Genomic DNA, 23,626 nt, shown 5'->3' with positions numbered 1-23,626 from the left:
AGATAACATGATTAAGAACGCTTCCATAGAGATGGTAGGAGCAGTTTCACCAACGAGTTGGATAACGTCTAAAATATTTGTAGACTGGATGAATAATTTTATTATGCACACCAGGTCTTCACTGCAAGAATCTGTGTTACTCTTAATGGATACCCATGAAACACATTTGTCTTTTGGGGTCATTTGAAAGGTAGCACTCCATTGGTCGACTTGCGTAGCATACTTGGAGAATAAGAACTATAAGAACTTTTCCAGCGACCAATTACAACAGTATTAAAAAAGCTGGTTTTAAGAAACATTTTCTCATTAGCCCTTAACCACTGACATGCGGTATGCCATACCGAGCCGAAAATATATTTTGTTGTAAAACGTGTTTTATAAAAGATTCTTAGAACACCATCTGTGTACCTTCAAGTGGGGTTTAATTGTACCTGCTCTCAACTGCTGCAGTTTTGGTACACGTTTAGTTTTTGAGCTACGTTGACATAAAGTTTTCTTGCGGTATCAAGTACCGCATGTCAGTATTTACGTTTCTATAGTTAAAAGCAGTGTAGTGTATTCTTTTGCTGTTAGTATGGAAGCAAGTTCATCCAGTTGTTCTAAATTTAGCCGCAAAACTGTAAAGCTTTCAGATGATGATTTTGAGGCTGTTTTATCTCAATGGGCTGACGAAGTACCTAGTGATTTAGAATATTTTAGTGATAGTGATGTTGACGATGCAAGCGAAGAAGTATGAATTGAAAGTTCACACTACACCGGAAGTGAGTAGTCGGAAAGTTCTGAAGACGAATATCATTTAAATGATAATAGTAAGTCATATTTTTATGGCAAAAATCTTGTAACAAAAGTACCAGCTGTGCGGTCCAGAGATGTAAGAAACGAAACTTCATCATTTTTTGTTTTAATTTTCTTATTTCTGAGGATATAATACAAGAAATACGTAAATGGACAAATAATAAATTACGTGCAATTCGTGAAAACTATAAAAGAATGAATAGACCAGAACTAAATGAAATTGATGAAATAGAACTAAAAGCCTTTTTGGGATTGCTTTTATACTCATCAGCTTTCAAATCCAATGACGAAGATATAAATTCTATATTTGCTACAGATGGCACTGGTAGAGATATATTCAAATGTGTTATATCAAAAGAAAGATTTGCAATATTTCTAAAATGTTTACGTTTTGATAACCCTCTGGATAGAGAAGAAATAAAAAAGATAGATCCAACAGCAGCCATTAGTAACATATTTAATATATTCATATCAAATTGTCAAAAACTGTATTCCGTAGGCACATGTGTTTGTATTGATGAAATGTTGGTCGGCTTTAGGGGAAAGTGTAGGTTTAAAATGTATATGCCTAATAAGCCTGTGAAATATGGCATTAAAATAATGTGCCTGACTGATGCACGAACAAGTTACTTATACAATGCCTATATATATGGAGGCAAGGACACTGACGAAACTGGGTTATCTGAGGAAGAAAAGAAGATGAATAAACCAATTCAATCTGTTCTTCGGCTTGCTAAACCTATTTATGGAACTAACCGTAATATCACAGCTGATAATTGGTTTAGTTTTATAGAATTAATAAAGCAGTTAGAAGTAAAGAAGTTAACGTATGTGGGAACCCTCAAGAAAAATAAACGGGAAATCCCACCGGAATTCCAGCCACACCGATGTAGGCAAGTAAATTCAACTACTTACGGATTTACGAAAAGTTTATCCCTAATTTCCCATGTGCCAAAAAAATCGAGGGCTGTTTTACTTATTTCTTCGATGCACCATTCAATAGGCAAGGATCAGATTACTAGAAAACCAGAAATTATAGCTCATTATAATTGTTATAATCGTATGAAAGGAGGTGTCGATACTTTAGATGCCAAGTGTGCCAAATATTCTGTAAAACGTCGTTCTCGCCGATGGCCATTTACTATTTTTTACCGCATCATTGATATAGCTGTTAATTCGCATGTTGTGTACCAATCACTACAAGAAGATAATATGGAAAGGCTAAACTACACAAAGGAGTTGGCGAAACAATTAGTTTTACCTCATCTACAAAGAAGACTCGAAAATCGCAGAATCCCGAGAGAATTATTATGTGGTATTGAACGAATACTAGGACAAAAACGCCAAAAAGAAGCAGATTTTGAAGAAAGGCTTGAGAAAAAGAAGACGTGTTACTTATGCCCAAGTGCATTAAAGCGAAAGACATTTTATGTGTGCTTTTCTTGTGGAAACCCAGTGTGCTTACAGTGTACAAAGAAAAATTGCGGACCTTGCGCGCAAAATGACTAGTTATTTTATTGTAATTTTTGGTTATTGTCAGAATTTTGTATTTTAGTTTCTCATTAAATTTAAATCATTAGTCTGTTTCTTTTAACATTATTTTACCATCTGTTAGTCACAAGTAATCAATTTTTCTTGTAATTTAGTTTATAAACGATTTTGTAGTAACGTCCACCATTTTTTTTGAAATATTATGCATGCATTCATAATATTCTTGAAAAAGTAAAGTTTATTTTACTTGTAGCAGTGTATCATGCTACAGCAATGTGAAGAATCATTCCGTAGTTGATATAAAAAAACAAATACAGTGATATAAGATAAATTCATATTAAAAACAAAGGAGAATAGGCAACGGTATGACATACCGCATGTCAGAGTCTACGTCCTGAAACATCCACGTCAGTAGTTAAGGGTTAGGAAAAATTTTGATAGTTATTGTTGTTATTTTATTATTAGTAAATACTTACCACTACAATTTAGGAAAAATAGAATTTGTAATTTACTTCCCTTTTTTTCGTTAATTAATATAAATTATATATTTCTCTACATGAATGTAAAATACATTATTAGTTAAAACCTTATTTTTGCTTGTCTTCGACAGTGCTACAAATATTGGGAAAATTTACTATTAACTTTCCCATCAGAGCTGATCGTTTAAAATAAAGGCAGATATCGAGCACAGTTTTATTAATTAAATCTTGCCCAAGTACTTTCGCTTCCTAGAGCATCCTCAGGGGCATCTGAAATAAGCCAAGAAACGGTTTTTTTTTTTAATGAAGAAATTTATTAACCTCGATAAAAAGTCGAAGTTAATGGATGATAAAAGTTTTTTGTGATTAACGTTTTAGACTTACTTCGTCAATTTTGGGCTATCCAACAATCCATAGAGTTGAACATAACACTACACTAAACAAGGACAAACAGTTTAAAATTATTTAAAAAAAGTCGAAGCTTCATTTTGGTCGGCAACACGAGAAAGAATGGCAAAAGCCATTCTCTCTCCTGTTGCCGACCAAACTTTTATCATCCATTAACTTCGAGTTACATATGACTTTTGTAGATCTTGAGAAGGCATATGACACAGTACGCTAAATAAACTATGGGAAGTCCTGGGCACATCAAACATACATCAAACATTGGTTAGTGCTCTCAAAGATCTATATTATGGTTCAAACTCCCAAATGAAATTCGGAAACCTCTTAGCTGAAAAATTTGCAGTTACTAAGGGTCTCAGACAAGGATGTTGTATCTCTCCGACTCTATTTAAGATTTATATCTCTGCAGCTCTGAAACAATGGAAAAGGAAAGTCAAAGGAATGGGTATACAATTTAACGATCAGGATTACATATATATTTTTGCTACTTACTATATTACAGTTTGCAGATGATCAGGTGGTAATCTCAAATAACAAAGATGACATGGAATACATGCTTAGAAAACTAATTGAAGAATACCAGAAATGGGGATTAAATATCAATTTAGAAAAGACAAAATACCTCTCAATTGGAGCTGAAGCAGAACAACTCGATATCGATGACAATCAAAAAATAAATCCATGCAACGAATATAAATACCTGGGCGTTATCTTCGACCGTAGTGGAAAAGACGAACGAGAAATAGAACATTGAATTGTACAAGCACGAAGAGCTATAGCATGTTTGAACGGAATTCTATGGAGTAAAGAAATATCAAAGAAAAGAAAATGGAACATATATGAGACAATGGTTAAAACTAGCCTACTTTATGGAGCTGAGACATGGAGAATAACCGAAAAATATAAGAAAAAGGTCGAAGCCACGGAAATGGATGCCATCAGAAGATCGATGAGAATATCAAGAGCCGACAGAATACGGAATGAAGTGATAAAACAACAAATGGGTATAGAGGGCACTATAGTTGAGGATATTGAGAGAAAACAGCTCATATGGTATGGGCATGTGAGCCGAATGGGGAACGAAAGATTGCCTAAAAAAACGATGATGTGGCAAACCCCAGAGAAGAGGAAACGAGGAAGACCACCACAGAGCTGGACCCTGGGAGTTAGGAAAGCAATTAGCGCTCGAAATCTGGACGAAGACCTAACTCAAGACAGAATACAGTGGCGTTTGGGAGTCGGACAACGTCGTAAGACGTTATAAAAACCGAATATATATATATATATATATATATATATATATATATATATATATATATATATATATATATATATATATATATATATATATATATATAACTTCGAGTTTTTATCGAGGTTAATCAATTTCTTGATTAAAAAAAATCGTTTCTTGGCTTATTTCAGATGCCCCTGAGGATGCTCTAGTGAGCGAAAGTACTTGGGCAACATTTAATTAAAAAAACTTTGCTCAATATCTGCCTTTATTTTATCAAAGTTAATCCAAAATAGTTGCAAATTTGTGAAATGTACTGTATGCTCTATGTCTAAAGTAAATAATAACAGCTGGCGTGTATATCTATTTGGAAGCACAAGCTACCCTGAAAATAATTGTTTACAGTAACTTATTCATGTTCCTTTAGCTAAATACAAAATAATCACAACGTACCTAATAAATGCCAATTAAAAAAATTAAGACCTAAACATTTCCGTCTCGCCGTATAATTTTCTTTTCATAAACGACGTCGAAAATCATTGGTCTTTAGGAGCAATTAAAGGTAAAGGTAGTGGTTTTAGTAATTTTTCATTCATGCATTGATAATTGATTATTAAATTGTTTAGAAGGAAGTAGTAATTAGATAAAAGGTATATAAAAATAAAGAAGCATTTGGAACGGTAATAAAATTTAACGATGAAGAAGATTGCGGTGGGTTTGTGCGTAGTTTTGGCCGTACACTATGGATTTTGTGTGGTGAGTTTGGATTGTTGTAATAATTGTTGAATTTTCCCAAAATTGTATTACACCGATGATTAATAAAACCTTTTCTTTCTGGAAAAAAATTTTCCCACTCTATCCTATCCTTTTTAACTATGTTTCAATGATACCTTGGAAAGACCATTTGAATTTTTTAAAAATGTTGATGATGCTCTAACATAATTTTACAATGTCACTATCGTTGTTTGTACCAGTGAAAATATTTAGAACTTCTAATTATCCAAAATGGTTTAATGTCAACATACGTTATTATTTATTTGTACAGAAAAAAACTGCTCATAAAAATTGTTTGGCTTATTGTAATCAAGAGGATTATGTGATTTTCTCAGAACTTAGACTGTGTAAGGCTTTATCAAATTAATATCCACAAGGCAACTAAATTTCTGTAGTTAGCTGTATATCATGTATCACAAAAATTTTTGTTTAAAGAATTTCCTTTGTGTGCGTGCGTGTGTGTGTGTGTGTGTGTGTGTGTGTGTGTGTGTGTGTGTGTGTGTGTGTGTGTGTGTGTGTGTGTGTGGAAAGATAATGGCACGGAATCAAGTCCATTTGCCACAGAAAGTTGTATACAGAACTTTTCTTATAATATAAATACAGAGTTGTGGGTTATTCTGCTTTAAATTTCTATTTTTACTTCTATAATAAAATTTACTAGAAGTTCTAAGGTGTTTCTATTGGCAGTTAACAAAATATGTGATAGATTTAATGGAAGAAAATATTTCATTTTAATGAGTTTTCGAATTAAATCATCGGACTTTTTAAATGCTTTTTGCAACCGAAGAATATATGGTTTAGATCTCCGTAAGAGTTCTGATCACAACTACAGGCCGATAACTGTATAATGCCCAGCTTAGCAAGGTGAGTTGGAAATCGCCCATGATTTGTTTGAAGTCGAAAAACACTTGCCGGAAAGACTTTTGAAGTGGAATAGTTGAAAATATATTGGAGTGGAGATGGCAGGGTTGGATGTATTTTAAAATACGTATTTTGTGAGTTTTCTACAAAGTTTTCCCACTGTCGTGGCCATTTTAACATTATTTTATTTTTTATCAAATTAGAGACGTATGGTATTGTACAAATATTACAATGAACTCCGTTTTGTACTGTGTCCTTGGTAAAACTATCGGCTTTTCCATTACCTAGTATACCTATATGACCTTTGACCCATACAAATGTTATATTTAAATCTGCTATTAATTTTTTTAAATTGCATAATATAGGACATTTCATTCTTTCAAATTTTATGCTTTTTATTGACTCCAAGGCTAACTTAGAATCAGTTAGTATTACCCCCTCTCGTAAATTATTTGATATTAACCAAGTAATGAAAATTTCCTTTATAAAAGGTATATTAATATAAATACGCTATCGGGCTACATCACCGAACGTTTTCGGAATAAGTAACTGTTCCATCATCAGTGCTATCTGGATGTGCAGCTGGTTCATAAAAAAACTGATACGACTCTTAGTAAGATTTGATCATTTTGAGCAGTTTATTTGATTGGTCTGGCATTATATTATATTTATTATGACAGACAAATAATAAAATAAACAAACAAACAACAAACAATTGATTACTATGTTAATTCATAAATTGTAATAATTATTAAGGCCTAAATTTTGATATTATTTTAACTTCCTGCAGTTTATAAAGAGTATGTTAATAATAGTTTTTACATAAAATAGGGTTGTCGTTATTATTTTTATTATTATTAAGGAATAAAACAAACTACTTATCTCAAAAATATATTAATGCAAGAATTGTAACCAAATTAAAAGATAAATAGGCACTATCAGAGGCAGCAAAGCATTTTAACATAAGTAGAACCACAGTTTTTTTATTAATAAAAAATGGAGGGAACAAAAAACTCTCGAAAGAAAGCGAGGGTCTGGAAGACCAAAACTATACTAAATTTAGGTATGTAAAAATAAAATTAATATTTTGTAATATCTCCATCAGCATTGATAACAGCTTGTAGTCTTCGTAGTCAACTATGAAATTGTCTTCTTTAGAGAGCTCTTCCCAAACTTGTTGTATACCGTACCACAACTCTTCAGTATTTTGAAGTATAAAATTATGCAGATACAACCATTTTATAATAACCCCCTACACATTCTCGATTGGGTTTAAATCTGGATTGTAGCTGGGCCATGGTAAGATTTCGATGTTGTTATTCTGAAGCCACTGGTTTATTATATTTGCAGTGTGGACAGTACAATAATTATCTTGTTGTAGGATAAAATTATTTTCTGGATACAACTGTTCTACACTGGGAAACATGATGTTTTCTAGAATATTCAGATGTCTGCCCAACAAAGCTGCCATCAATACGCCATAGCATTCCCATTCGTCTAGATGAAATCCATCCCCATACATTGGCGCTAAAATGACCAGCTGCTCGATATCTATCAACATATAGAGGATTAAATCTATTATTATCTGGTCTATACACCCAAATTTTTTCCTTTTTAGAAGATTAAAAAAATTTCTCATCTGTAAATATTACCCTGTCCCAAAATTCTTGATTTTTTAGCTAATGATTTAAAGCAAATATAAGTCTTGATTGCTTCTTTTGCGGTGTAAGAGCTTGTTTTTTTGCTGCAGTTGGGTACCTAAGACGTGATGCTTGAATTCTGCACCAAGTTGTTGTCTTTCTTCCTGGAAACTGTGACATAATTCTTGCGGTTTTCGCATCTTTATAATGATTCTCTTCTAATCTCTCCAAAAGCGTACGATCTTCATGAGCTGTAGATATTTTTGGTCTTCCAGAACCTTGCTTTCTTTCGAGAGTTTCTTGTTCTCTAAATCTTTTATTAATATTAAAACCTGTTGTTCTGCTTACGTTAAAATGGTTCTCTACGGCAGATAGTGACCAACCATCTTCTAATTTCGTTACAATTCTTACTTTTAGTTCTTTGCTAGGATGTGGAGCAATCTTTTGAGGTTAAACAGAATAAGTTATCTGACAAATTTTAAGATTTGGCAGTGACAGTGACAATATGTAAATAATAAGTATTTGTTCTCAAAATACACTTCTCAATTTTCTACAAAATACGCTTTAAGAGTCGTATCAATTTTTTTTAGGGACCAGCTGTACTTATTTAAAGCCACCTTTTAAATGTAGTTTAAAAAAATATGTATATAAAAAGAAAAAAATAATTAAAACAAAAATCGGTTGCCTGTAAAGTCGGTTTTACGGGCGAAGATTTTACGTGACAACGTCTTTTTCTCGGTAGAATATTTATTGATATGACTGAATCGACTGAATTACGATTGATTGCAGAGTGATTTAAACTAATAATTTACTTAACACTATCAACATTTGTCAATAGTATGATATAACCTATAAACTCAGTTTCTCAACTTTTGTGTCAATCTAACAATTAATCAATCAATCATAGTTTACGATAATGAAATATTAGTGTACAATTATTTACCTTTATTGTTGTAGTTGTTGTAAATGACGAATCTAAGCACTCCACATTTTCACTACAGACACAGCTGACGATACTTTAACCACACGTGTGAACTTGTATTATGACGCTTTCTCGGTTTTCCAACGCCAAGAACGCTCGAGAAAGACAGAGACACAAGCACGCACCGATTCAACGCGCCTAATTCTCTAGTGCTGCGCGCGCAGCGGACCGATCATGTTTGAGTGGGAGAGAGACGCAAGGCATTCGCCGGTCCGGCGGGCCTCTCTCCCGTTCGGTGACTCATCGTAACAGACGTGAGCGGGCGTTACACTTTTTCATGAGTGACTCCGTGCCACAACCTAATTTAAGACGTTGTCACGTCAAAAAACAAAACAAAAAAAGGAAAAACAGAGAAAAAAAGAGGAAAAAATAGAAAAAATATATATAAATAAAATTAAAAAAAAAAAAATCACAAAGAAGGCCTAAACCTCCGAGGGGTTGAACCGGGTTTATGTCTTAGCGCTGTGAAAAAAGATTACCTATATTTTGTTTGAAATTTGAATTATTTCGATTAAGGGTGACTTGCTGATTAAAACAATCTAAACTTGTGGCTAAAAATTATGCACCGTTTTGCCGGAAAATCGAAAAAACTGTAGACCATTGGATTTTTATCAAATTTCGTTAATCGGCTATGTTGGCGTCAATTTTGGTCCGAGAGTCAAGCGAATGGACATTTCCTACATAAAATTGACCGCTCTTTCCTTTGCCATTCTCAGAATTTTCCTACATCTAACTGTTCGTGAGAAAAATTTCCACTTGGATGTATGTATTCGCTGAAAATTTCGAGAAAATTAAAAGTGTATATTTTGTTTGAAATTTGACTTATTTCGATTAAGGGTGACTTGCTGATTAAAAAAATCCAAACATGTGCCTATAAATTATGCACCGTTTTGCCGGAAAATCGGAAAAACTGTAAATTTTTTAATTCGATTTTTCCTCTTTTCCGGTAAACTGGGGTTAGGAGATAAGAAAAAAACACATGCTTGGAATAAGCTGGACCAAGTGCATGTACCAAAACATTAAACAAAAATTTTTTTTTTTATAAAATTTGGAAAAATTTTTCCAAGGGGGTACCTTTGGATTTTTATCAAATTTGGTTTATCGGCTATATTGGCGTTAATTTTTGTCTGAGGGTCAAGCGAATAGACATTTCCTACATAAAATTGGCCACTCGTTCTTCTGCCATACTCAGAATTTTCCTAGACCTAACGGTTCGTGAGAAAAATTTCCACTTGGATGTATGTATTCGCTGAAAATTTCGAGAAAATTAAAAGTGTAGGTACTATTTATTAGTATTTAGTATTAGTATTTAGTATTAGCATTTAGTATTATTTGTATATTTTTTATTTAAGTTGGTTAGGGCCCTGAATGAAGAGTATAAATAGAGGTCAATTTAATGTTTCCACTTCCTTTTTTTATTGTTTTTATTTTTATTTAACAATACCTATACATGTATGTGCGTGCATAAGTGTGTATATGTGCGCATATGTATATAGTATCCGTATATTTATATTGTAGCAAACAGTATTTATTATATATCGTGGCTGAATGGATCAATAATCCAAAGCCATTAAAAAAAATGTAGTTTAATTAACTTTGAATTACATCTTTGATATTTAAAAACTATGATGTTTAAGTTATAAAAGGAATTGATCACATGGCAACGTAGAATTCCACTGGGTTGCTAGTCCTTAGACGAAGTGTCTGTGAGGACTTATTGATAGCAACCTAACTTGCTTCAAAATAAACAAATAAAGTCACTACTTTTCCAGAATTTGATCTTAACCATCTTCGCACTTCCTCTTCATAATAAACACTAATAGGCTTCATCAGTGAAACATTTAACGGCCGAAGACGGTGCAAACAGTAGGGAGGAAAGCAGAGTAGTACAACTCTGTTATCTCGAGCAAGATCAATGAGTTCGAGGTTTTTGGTATGTGTGGAATGTCCGTCGAACAGAAGCAAACATGAGCATCTTTTGTGGCCTTAGAAAAATATATAATTTTTTTAAACCAACCAACAAATGTTTCGGTTGTAATCTATCCTGAGTCAGAGATTTATGTCCATCCTTCAGGTGGCAGACCCAACTCGAACTCTTGCTGCTCTCGTTTCCTGGGCATAACATAGGGGGCACGTAAGATCCGCTGGCAGAAAAACACAACTGCACAGTCATACTTTTACCTCTCTTAGACGATTTTAGAATGTGCTTTTAGTTTCACCCTAATGCCGGTCTGATCACAATTGAAGATACGAGCAGAAGTCAATTTATATTTATCAATATATTTTTTAACAGTGATCGGAATTGTGCTACTGCTACCCGATTAAAGCCCATCACACGAGCTCCAGAGGTTGGCTCAGGTTTTCTTAAGCTTAAATCGGGATTCCTCTTCAAAAAGCCATTAATTTAGTCTTGTTCTGTCGTTTCATTCGTTTGGTTAAAATTATGAATAATTATATTGCGGTGTGCTAACTGATACGCTAGCCTACGTTAATCATTCATGGATAAGCCAAACAATCTTTTTTTCTTGTCTTTGACGTCAATAGTAAGTTCTAACTCCTGATGTTATCCAACATTCTCCTATTATCTTTTCCATTTCTGTTTTTCTCAAAGTTACAGGAGTAGCATTATTCAATGTTTCCTGACATGTTTTCAAAACTGCTGCATCACTGTACACGTTAGCTATATTACACAAAGTATTTTTATTCCTGTCATTATAGTTACCTAAGGAAAAACAGTTTTCACAAATTTAGTTTAAAAATAATTTAAAATTAATCTGAATTTTACCTTTTGCAGATGTCTGAAAAACAAATGAATGCAACAAAAAAACTGGTCCGAAATACATGCATGAATAAAGCAAGTGTGGCTCCAGGTAAGTTTAAATAAACATTAGCTACATCCGAATATTTTAATTGAATTTTGCGAAGGATATTTCATTTTTTGAACTAGATCTGTAAAATTACTATTTTTATTGGGAATAAGTCACAATTTAAGTTTAAAATAAGTTTACTTTTGACGTTTCAATTTCCACTTCGGAAATCGTTTTCAAAATACAAAACATTAATAAATTAAACAAATTTTGTATTTTGTTATTTGGTGAACAATTCTTCTAATAATTTAATTTTATCTGACTCATTCGTATGGACAATTCAGACATATATTATACATTTTAAATTAGATGTCTTTAAAATGATATGTAGCCAATATTGCTGAGTTGCGTTCCTGGGACAACATATTCAAACAGTTTTTGTATTGGTGGAGATACGTAGACGATGTACTGGTATATTTTACAGGAACTAGCAGATAAATTCTTATCGTATATTCATTCACTCCATAGTCATTTAAATTCACAATAGAAACACAACAGAATCAATCCATAAATTTTCTAGATTTAAAAATTTTCAGACTTAAAAACAAACATGAGTTCTGTGTATTTCATAAACCTACCCTACCCATGTTTCAGAAATGTAGAGGTTGACTACAAGAAGGCTTTCGATAGAGTCAGGCATGAACAAATGATGGAAGTGCTGAAGAGGACAGGGATTGACGAAAGAGACTTAAAAATAATAGCTAACCTGTATTGGAATCAATCAGCGGTACTCAGAATAGATGGAGAATATACATATCAGGTCAAAATCTTAAGGGGAGTGAGACAGGGGTTCATAATTTCACCACTGATATTCAATCTGTACTCGGAGCACATTTTTGAAGAGGCTCTAAAAGATATTGATGAAGGCATCTCAATAAATGGAGTCAAGCTCAATAATCTGCAGTATGCAGATGATACAATAGTGTTTTCCAATACCATAGAAGGGCTACAAAACTTAATAAACAAAATAACGGAAACAAGTAAAACATATGGACTGGATATAAACACCAGCAAAACCAAGCTAATGATCACCAGCAAGGAAAACATAACTGGAGCAAATCTGTATGTGAACCAAATGAGAATTGAACGTGTCTCACAATACAACTACTTGGGAATTATAATCAATGAGTCGTGGGACAATACCCAAGAGATTAAAGGTCACATCGTAAAGGCAAAAAGTGTATTCTTGACTATGAGCTCTGTGTTCAAGAGCCCTAACCTTACCCTAGAAACAAAAATAAGGCTCCTTAAACGTTACGTGTACTTAGTGCTTCTGTACGGAGTAGAAACGTGGACATTGAAGGCGGAAACTCTATCAAAACTTCAGGCTTTTGAGCTATGGTTATACAGAAGGATCCTGAAGATACCATGGACAGACAAAGTCACTAATGAGTCTCCACCTTGCATCTACGTCATATGTTTGTACTTCTAGCTCTGTCGCATAGTGTCTTACCATCAATTTTTCTAAGTGTTTTCATCTCTGCTGTTTCTAACATCCTTTTTGTCCTCTCTGTGTCAGGTCTTGTTTCTGCCGCGTATGTCATTATTGGTCTGATGACTGTTTTGTAAATTCTGCCTTTCGTTTCTTTCCCGATATTTTTATTTCTCCATATTGTTTCTCTTAGGCAGCCTGCGGCTCTGTTTGCTCTATTCACTTGATCTTCCACTTCAGTTTCGAGCTTTCCTTAGATAGATAATGTGATGCCTAGATATTTAAACTCCATCACTTGTTCTATTATCTGACCTTCCAGCTCCAATTTACATCTTAGTAAATTTGCTGTTGTAACCATGCATTTTATCTTTTTTGGGGAAATTAACATGTTAAATTTTCTGGCGGTTATATTAAATTGTTGCAGCATACGTTGTAAATCATCTTCACTTTGAGAGAGTAGTATTGCGTCGTCTGCATAGCAGATTATTTTAAGTTGTTTTTCTCCCATTTGTTATCCTTTTTTAGTTCTTACTTTTTTTATTATTTCATCCATAGCCCGGTTGAACAATAGACGATTCAGGGAATCTCCCTGTCTTATCCCATTGCCAGCTTCAATAGGGTCGGTTAGTTCTTCTTCTACTTTTACTTTGATTGTGTTGTTTTGGTAGATATTTTCGATCGTTTTGATTATTCCTAGAGGTATCTCTCTTGCGTACAGTAAGTGGATAACGTCTTTTAATTTGACCCGGTCAAATGCCTTCTTAAGGTCCACGAAACATAGATATGCCGGTTTGTTGTATTCTAATGATTTCTCTTGTACTTGTCTTATTATAAATATAGCGTCAGTACATGATCTTCCCGACCTAAAACCTTGTTCTTCTTCTGCTAGTGTTATAATTTCACTCAGTTTATTTGTTATCACTTTGGTTGTTAATTTTAGTGTTGTGTTTAATAAATTAATCCCTCTGTAATTTTCCGGGTCCGCTTTATTTCCCTTTTTGAAGAGAGGTATTAGGATGCTTGATCTCCATTCTTGAGGAAACAACAACTTAGGCAAATATATTAAGAACAACAAAAGCTATAAGAAAAAGCAATTACACAGCGATGTATACAAAATAAAATGTGGCGACTGCCCAAAAACTTACATCGGTCAAACTGGTAGAACTCTTATCAAACGTATAGCAGAACATAAAAGAACTTTCAATAATAGAAAAACAGACTCTACGTACGCACTTCACTTTCTAGACCATAATCATACTTTTAATGACGAATTTCAAATTCTTCATATTCAAAATCAAGGCCTTAAGCTATCTTTGTTAGAATCTATGGAAGTTATTTCGTTAAAGACTATAAAGTGTAAACGCATACCAAAACTAGATCACTTGAAAAAGACACTCTGCCGAAACAGCTGTAGTGACAATAATTTATAATAAATTTTGTGGAAGTGTTGAAAACAAAAATTTTCAGTGTTTTATTGTTAGATAATTCTCCTCATTTATCAATAATTTTTTTGAAGGTTCTAATAAGTATTTTTTCTTTTAGAAATCGTAGACGCTATGCACAAAGGAGATTTTAGTCAGGGACAGGTAGTTTTTTCTACAATGTTAAAATACTATATAACTAATATATTTTTCTATTTTTAGTGCTATATATCATGTATTATGAACACTTACAAATTAGTAAGTACTTATATATTTGAGTATATTATTTAACATAATTTGTTTAATAATTCGTTTGTGATATTATATATCTTTTATTTAACTCTAGAATATAATATTCGAAGAGTAGAACTCCAAAAAACTCGACGAAGAGTATCATTTTCAATAAATGCGATGAAGAATATTATTTATAATTGTATACCCAGGAAAACTATAACCCTTAATAAAGCTTCAGCGAAAAAAATTATCATTTGATTATTGTGAGTAAAATTAATCATTTTGTTTGTGATGTAATCAATGAAACTTGCTTCTGAAGAACGTTGTTTTTAAAACTTTGTTTAGCATCTAGCGGAGATTGGGAACTTTCATCCGTTAAAGCTTCAATTATATTTTTTAAATCTAAGAAATAGTCCTAATAGACAAAAGCAGCCTTCAACCATGTTTTCCATCCATTTCTTATAGGAGATTTGAGGGATCCTTTTTTATGCTTGATACCAGTGAGTTTACAAAAGGAAACTTTTTTCTAATTTCTTCCGCATTTCTGTTCATTCCATGTGTTAAACAAGTACTTACTTCTAATTTCTCCTCCACGTTTATATCTAATTTCGATCTCTTACTTGCTGTTATTTTTAAAGTAATATTAAAAAAATGCTAATTTTTAATTCCAGATAGGCGCTGATGGTAATTTTGACTGGGAAGGAGGAATAAGAACCATAGAAGCAAACGCTCCCAAAAACATCGCAGGTCCTGCTACGGTTTCCATAAAAAAATGCAAGGATGCGATGAAAACGAAGTCAGATAAATGTAAAGGCGCTGCCGAAATCGCACAATGTATCTATGAAGATAATCCATCTGTAAGTAAGACGCCGAATGAAATATGTACCTTTATGGATATAAGTTGATCAAAATACTTTATTTATTCAAAATAATAATTATTTTTTTATTTTTAGAATTATTTCTTTCCATAAACTGCTTCATGGAGATTTCGTCATCGTCGAAAATGTTCGTGTGATTATTTCTAAGTACAATATTTATTAAATACATTTTATAATGATGCCATCTATTACTAGAGTCAATAAATATTATTGCAGCATTTTTTTTATTTTCCTGGATTCCTTTTTTATTAGAAATGTATATAAATAAAGGTCTATACGATTTATATATATTAAAAAAAAAGATAAATACACATTAATATAATTGAACGAATTTTATAAATATCCCGGAAAAAATTCCTCTCATAGTACACTCACATACAATCCAATATAATTTAAATTTAATTAGAATAATGTACAATGTTTTAGTGTAGAACTTTTAAAAGTTTGGCGAAGGAGCCAAGTCAAGAAGTACTTTCCTATACTGCGTTTCTCCGGTCACTTTGCAGTACTTAATGTTTACTACTTAAAGTTACTATTTTAAACAATTGATATTTTTCTTTTCGAAGAAGTAAACATCAGCGTTCGTTGGAGTAATACTGTTACGATAAATATGACTCATGCCTAAACTGTAAACATATTTTTCTAACAAGTACCTATTATTTAGTAGGGTCCCCTCCGATAAAACCTGTCTGGGTTCCATGGCGTTCGAGAACGTTCAGCAAGGGGTCACCGGCCGAATTCTACGGAATTCCAGAACAACGGTTAATAAATATATATATATATAGAGGAATTTTCATTGTAAACAGTCAGTCTAAAAAGATTAATTGTATCGAGTCGAGTTTGAATTGTAACGCGGGAAATAAATGCTGTAAATAATTATATAAATTAGAATAGTGTCAGTGGAAAATAAATTAGTGTAAAATTATATATAAATTAAAATAAATAAAGTTAATAAATTAGACTTCAATAGTTCAATACCTTTTATTTGTCGTTTACTTTATCAGCAGTACTCGAACATTTTAAACAAACACCCGTTTAATTTTAGTTTAAAATAGATTCAATAGTAAATTGCTAGAATGTAGAGTTAGCTTTAGATTTCAAAAGGTTACAAAAAGGAATAGTAACAAAAAATGTGATATGAGAAGACTAAAACAAATGAGACAGTCGCGCGGATTCTTTCAGAAAAGCTAAGTGACATGAAGCAAACATATCATCCAGAAGAATCAGTCCAGAATATATGTGAAACCTTTAATAAGATCAGGGAAGAACATCTAATAGAAAATAAAGAGAAGAGAAAAAGTTGAATGAGTGACAATATACTGCAACTCATGGAAGAAAGAAGTAAATCACAGAATAACAAAAGAATGTACAAAAATATTCAGAGAGAAATAAGAACCGAAATACAAAAGGCCAAATAAAATTGGTTAAAATACAGTGTGAAGGGATATAGTTGTTGAAACAAAAGCACGATACATTTAGTATGCATAAAAAGGTAAAACAAGCAGCTGGTCTTCAAACAGCAAGCTGATGGAGATATTAACATTTATTGGTATAAACACTATTCGCTGACAGTTATAAAGCCATCCAGGAGTTAATGACTAGAATCACAGAAGCGAGTCAGAGATATGGACTTTCACTGAACATTAAGAAAACAAAATGTATGATGATCTCTAAGAAGGAACTGTGTGAATGGTCAACCAATAGAAAGACTAAAAACATACCTTGGTACGAACGTCAATGGAAATTGGTACCATTTCCTAGAAATAAAATGACGAATAGAAAAAGCAAGATCTGATTTTTAAAAAATGGCCAAGCTATTCAAATGCTACGATTTATCAGTACCCATAAAAATGAGGTTACTACGATGTTATATCTTTCCTATACTGTTGTACGGAGTTGAGTCGAGGACTGTCACAGACGCTAAAATGTAAGAAAAGTATAGGCACTACAAGAAGAAGAATAATTAACTTAAGAACAAAAAAAATTGATACCGGTATATCTTTTTAAAAGCGGTGGGCCAAATAGATACCTGGGAATGAGTTTTATGGTATAAATAGAGAATAATCCGAGTAGTAACTGACTTTCAAGCAATATCAGACTGAGCTATTTAAGAATGCGCGGGAAATATATAAAACCAGTATAATTAACTCACATGCACCTACAGCAAAGAAAGACATGGAAATAAAAAATGAGTTCTATGAACAGCTTGGTGAGCTAATTACTAAAATGTGTAATAAAAATAACCGTGGGAAATATTAATGCGAAAGAAAGAAAGAAATTAATAAAAACTGATAAAATTTTCAATGAAACCATAAGATAGCAGTAAAGAATTTGATCACAAAGATGTACATAAAATAACCAGAATCTCTCCTGATGGAAAAACGAAAAACTAAATAGACCATGTTCTCATTGAAAGAAAACAATAGATCCGTGACTGCCTGTAGAAGCTATAGAGGAGCAGATGCCGACAGTGGCCATATATTGACAATAGTCAAAGTTTATTGATTTTAAACAGCCATACGACTCCATCTCACGAAACTGACTATACGAAGCAATGAGATCACTATAGTAGAAGCCACAGAAGAAAATAAATGGATCACTTTATGGACCAATCAGATTAAATAATTATAACGTGTAATATTCGATTAACGATTACTCATTACGATCGATTTGAAGGTCGACTTTACCTGGCTCCTCCGCCAAAAAATTAAAAAAAAATTCTTTAGAAAATTTAAATAGTTTTAAATTAGCAATTATTCGTTCTGTTATTTGCAAATAAATATATTATTTATGTATTTATTTACAGAAAAAGGCGTACTACATATTTAGAAGGTGATACTGCTTTTTTTCTGTCTAAAAGTGTGTACTCTGGCTGCATTATGACATCTATGTCGCAGCTCAAACTTTTAGACAGAAGGACGTGTCGTTCGCTCCTGCTACATGCTTTACACTCCAATATCTATTAAACGAATTATAGACATTTGTTTCTGGAAGATTCGAAATATTTCGCATTTTAAACGCGTTCCTACTATGGTTTTGAGTGTAAGTCCGTCGCTGCGTACCAATTGAAAGGTTAAACTTCTCACTTCTGTCTGGTCGCCTTTTTGTACGAGACACAATGGGGTGTTTATTGAACAACGAGGAGGAAATACATCGTTTTTTGGTTTGTTTTTATAACTTCGGAAAAACCTATTATCACGAGACTTCGCCTTCCGTTATATTCAACTGCGAAATGGCAAAATGGTCTTTTTGTGCGAATATTAGTATGGTAAAATAAGATAATTCGCTACCTATTATTTTATTCAATGTTTTTTTAACAAATGTAAGTGAAATCTATCGAAGATGACATACTTTCAAACATTCATTTAAAGTATAAGGAGTTTGTTAGGTTTTGCTCCTTTTTATTAAAGAAGAGCAACGTTTGATTTGTAATTTTAAAACCTACAAAAGTTCCTTAAAAATGGCAAATATGAGCCAATATCATGTGCTAACATATTGTTCGGAAACACCAGTGTTTCTCACTAGTCTCCTTGTTTGTTAAAATATAAGCTCTGTTAGTATTACAATTATTCTATATTGGATCTTTTTAGCGGTAAGGGGTTGGCACTTCTTGTGCATGATAAGTTTGTCAACGAGTCAAGAAAATTAATTTATATTTAAATGGGAATAAGCCACAATTAAAGGTTAAAATACGTTTATTGACGTTTCAATTTCCACTTCGGAAATCGTTCTCAAAATACAAACATTAGTAAATTAAACAAATTTTGTTTTTTGTTCTGAAGCTATTTTCTTGTGGCATTTTAAATTAATTTATATTTAAATGGGAATAAGCCACAATTAAAGGTTAAAATACGTTTATTGACGTTTCAATTTCCACTTCGGAAATCGTTCTCAAAATACAAACATTAGTAAATTAAACAAATTTTGTTTTTTGTTGAAAAAACAAAATTTGTTTAATTTACTAATGTTTGTATTTTGAGAACGATTTCCGAAGTGGAAATTGAAACGTCAATAAACGTATTTTAACCTTTAATTGTGGCTTATTCCCATTTAAATATAAATTAATTTAAAATGCCACAAGAAAATAGCTTCAGAACAATATTAAGAGTCAAGAAAATAGTCCATATTGTAACCAGGGATTATTGTTATAATAAAAACGTTTATATTTGTCATATTTCTTAACGTATTCTTTGTATTATTCCATCTAACTAGATTCATTCCCACTACGCATTCCTAGAGGACTTGTGGGAACTAAAGAAGCTTACACAGCGGTAATAAAGTTATAAAGTTTTTACGGAAAACTGGGTATGAAACGCAACGACAAAATGGCGGAAACAAGATAAGTTGTAAATATCAAACTCTTTAATGGAAATAAGAGGGGTCAGGCAAGGATGCGTCTTGTCTCCGACGTTTTTCAACGTGTACTCACAGGTTATATTCAGAAAAGTCTTATGGGAAAGAAAAGAGGGAATAAGAATTGGTGGAGAAACTGTAAACACCATAAGATTTGCAGATGACACGATAATTATGGCTGAGAGTATAGAAGAACTTTACTAGATGCAATACATAGTGAATGCATTCAAATGGGACTTGACATCAACACAGATAACACCAAATTTATGATAGTATCAAGGAGTCCAATAAATAATGAACAACTAACTCTTGGTGGACAGCAAATAGAGAGAGTGACAACATATAAATATCTGGGAGCTTACATAAACACAGAATTAGATCCAGACCAAGAGATCAGGGTACGAATAGAAATGGCAAGGGCAGCATTATTAAAATTTAAGCAATTGTTCTGTGACAAAAATCTGAATACTGCGCTGAGACTGAAGTTTGTTAAAGGTTACGTCTGGTCCCAACTATTGTACGGGGTAGAAACCTGACGTTAAAACCGCAATAGTTAAGAAACTTGAAGCATTTGAACTTTGGATATACCGGAGAATGTTGAGAATTCCATGGACTGCCAGGGTCACCAATGAGGGAGTGCTGAGAAGGATGGGTCGAGATAAAAAATTATTGAGAACAATAAAAGTACGCAAGACTGCATATCTTGGACACATACTGAGGAATGGTAAATATAGTCTTCTGCAGGTCATCATGCAGGGTAGAGTCGATGGCAAAAAGGGAATAGGTAGAAAGATGAAGTCATGGCTGCGCAATATTCGAGACTGGACAAATATGACTGTAGACGAATTATTCCACGTTGCAAAAGACAGAGAAACTTTTAGAAATGTGGTCGCCAACCTCCGTTAATGGGGACGACATAGGAAGAAGAAGAATGGAAATAATTTCTCCAACTGGTTATTCAGAGTAAAATTGATACTAGCACAAATGGTATGTTAGTTGAGCTATCCCAAGATGAACTTGTAGATGATGCCCCGATTAATTTATAAGAAAAAGGATTTGAATGTTCAGAATTTAATTGTGCAATACTTGTGTGACAGTGCATTGAAAATGGTTCAATAGTACCAAACACCAATACGACAAAAACTTACGGAAATACAAAATGGACAAATCCTCGATAAGCCGTCATACCTAAATATAACAACATCTCAAACTGGAAATACACAGAACCTAGGAAGGAACCAAAACATTAAGTATGTCACTTCATTGAAGTTTCTACACCAAACCAAGATCGAGAAAAATATACATATAATAAAATACTATTAAACATATGAATCAAATGAATTCCAACCTGTGATTCCAAAATGAATTTATATAAGAATCGTATAAAACAAAACGGAAAAAAATAAACAACTGTCCGACGATAAAAGTAAAAGCAAAACCCCACATTGAAAATAACACTGTCAAAACAAATAATCATTTTGAAATATTAAATGAAACCCATGATGAAAAGAACAAGAAAAAAAATCGGTTGACAACGTCTTTTTCTCGGTAGAATATTTATTGATATGAATATTATTAAATTGCACAATAGGAACAAGGAATTGAATGAAAATAAGAATTGCACAAATTTTAACTATAGAAATATATTTTGTTTACTAAAACATTGTACATGTAAACTTAAACTTAACTAATTTCTATTTGAGTGATTTTGTTGAGGATAGGACGATGATCGCACAAGCACGGAAGCACGCACCGATTCAACGCGCCTAATTCTCTAGTGCTGCGCGCGCAGCGGACCGATCATGCTTGAGTGGGAGAGAGACGCAAGTCATTCGCCGGTCCGGCGGGCCTCTCTCTCGTTCGGTGACTCACTGTAACAGACGTGAGCGGGCGTTACACTTTTTCATGAATGACTCCGAGCCACAACCTAATTTAAGACGTTGTCACGTCAAAAAATGTTCCTGACAAAAAGGAAAAAATCCGCCATTTATTTTATACGGAGTTACCGAAAAAGTTCAAAAACTAAGGTATATTAAAATGAGCAGCATTGGATTTTACGTACAAAATACTATCGGTCAGTAATATGAAAATTCAACCAACCACAGTTGAGAGTATAAATTAATAAATGAAACCCTGGATGCATACAAAATAGTAGAACACATCTACAAATTACCCGAAGAAAAACTATAAAGAGTTGTGCGATTTAATGGTTTAACGATTTTTCTATATCATTATGCTAACTACATCTTAAGATCAAAGTCGGCGCAAGTTTTAAGAGCGTTTTTAAGAAACATATGCATCCCCTTTGGAGCCGATCCTTCCTGCGTTGCTACTAAATAACTAAGCGCCTTGGCGGAAGCTACTCTATTGCATCGAGATGGTAATAGCTAACTTCATTGAGATTGTGGTGAGAATCCGCCGATGCTAACCTAAAGGGGAGACTGTATCGACAGCTCAGAAACTCAGACGGTTTTCATATACGCTAGTTTTATTTGCTAGACTAATATAGAATAGGCCAGTCTTTGAAATTGTAGCATAAGAACGGTACGTAGATATTTTGAACTCCGTAATTATATGTACATCCCGGTCAATCTGTGACAAAATAAACGATTTTATCTAAATCTTTTATAGAAGTTTTTGAAGACTCTAAAAGGTATATGAGGGATAGATGATGACAAATTCTTGAAGAAATAGAACTTTGTTTTTTTAAACAATCATGAAAAGTGATACTCGCAAAAATAAGAGTATAATATTATACTTATAAATCAAAAACTTAGCTGATCAAGTGTGAACCGATTCGAATGTAGTTATAAGAATCGAATTGTTTTCTAATGCCCCTTTGTCCGATTCTTCTCGGTCGACGATGGTAAATAAATGGTTGAAGTGTGGAGTAAAAATTATAGTTTTATTGACGACAGCTACTAATAATTACACTCTAGTTGTTGGTTAGATAACTTTCTATAATAGACTGGGCTCAAATGAGCTCTAATCCCCAATTTATCTTCTTCTGCTAGTGCTTATCCTCTATGGATGTTGGCTACCACAATGGCCCATCGTATTTTATTAGCAGCTGTTGGAAATATGTCTGTGGTGGTCATACCTTTCCGTTGTCTCAAATTCTTAAGGCAGGATATTCGGCGGCGTCCTGGTCCTCTATTTCCTTCTATTTTCCCTTCTAATACCAATAGTAGGATTCTGTTTTATTTTCATTTCTCACTATATGTCTGAAGTATGCTAACTTTCTTTCTTTAATGGATTTCAAGACTTCAGGTTCTTTTTGTAAACGTTGCATTACTGCATCGTTAGTTATATGATAGCACCACTATCTAGAGTGTAATTATTAGTAGCTGTCAATAAAACTATAATTTTTACTCCACACTTCAACCATTTATTTACCATTGTCGATCGAGAAGAATCGGACAAAGGGGCATTAGAAAACAATTCGATCCTTATAATTATATTCGAATCTGTCCATTGGTCCTACGAGCGGGATTTGAACCAGCGACCTATGGACAGATTTGGTCATGCATGTTTTATTGGATTTAATTCTGCACTCCTTGAGTGCCATGGTAATAAACGAATCCCAACTTCATCCAGGTAATCCCGTGTTATTCTTGCGATGTGCGGGCGAGCATTATCTTGCACTAGACGAAAGTTTTCTCCAACAAATGGGGCAAATGGCACTACATGATCTTCCAAACATTGCCTTATATACCGTTGAGCGTTCAAATTGCCCCCTTGAATTGTAACAATTTCAAGGAAATACCTACCCACACCATT

The 23,626-nt window shown here is 33.2% G+C and overlaps 1 protein-coding gene across 1 annotated transcript; it reads left to right on the top strand.

Annotated features, from left to right (window-relative positions):
- Positions 1–5,065: 5,065 nt before the first annotated feature.
- Positions 5,066–15,705, top strand: LOC140433141 (general odorant-binding protein 72-like). Its single transcript, XM_072521190.1, has 6 exons — positions 5,066–5,160; positions 11,456–11,531; positions 14,503–14,546; positions 14,604–14,639; positions 15,287–15,472; positions 15,569–15,705. The coding sequence occupies exons 1-6, from the start codon at positions 5,101–5,103 to the stop codon at positions 15,584–15,586; spliced, it is 420 nt and encodes a 139-aa protein (XP_072377291.1). The 5' UTR covers positions 5,066–5,100; the 3' UTR covers positions 15,587–15,705.
- The last annotated feature ends 7,921 nt before the right edge of the window (positions 15,706–23,626 follow it).

Source organism: Diabrotica undecimpunctata, chromosome 2, assembly GCF_040954645.1.
Source record: "Diabrotica undecimpunctata isolate CICGRU chromosome 2, icDiaUnde3, whole genome shotgun sequence".
Classification (NCBI taxonomy): Eukaryota; Metazoa; Arthropoda; class Insecta; order Coleoptera; family Chrysomelidae; genus Diabrotica; species Diabrotica undecimpunctata.
Note: the sequence above shows the minus strand (reverse complement) of the source record. Positions and strands in the feature narration are given on the sequence as shown.

Excerpts from the sequence above, each read along its gene's own strand:
- LOC140433141 (XM_072521190.1), top strand. The coding sequence starts at position 5,101 with ATGAAGAAGATTGCGGTGGGTTTGTGCGTAGTTTTGGCCGTACACTAT. Across the intron at positions 5,161-11,455 it reads TACACTATGGATTTTGTGTG|ATGTCTGAAAAACAAATGAA; the intron begins GTGAGTTTGGAT and ends TACCTTTTGCAG. Across the intron at positions 14,640-15,286 it reads TTATGAACACTTACAAATTA|ATAGGCGCTGATGGTAATTT; the intron begins GTAAGTACTTAT and ends TTTTAATTCCAG.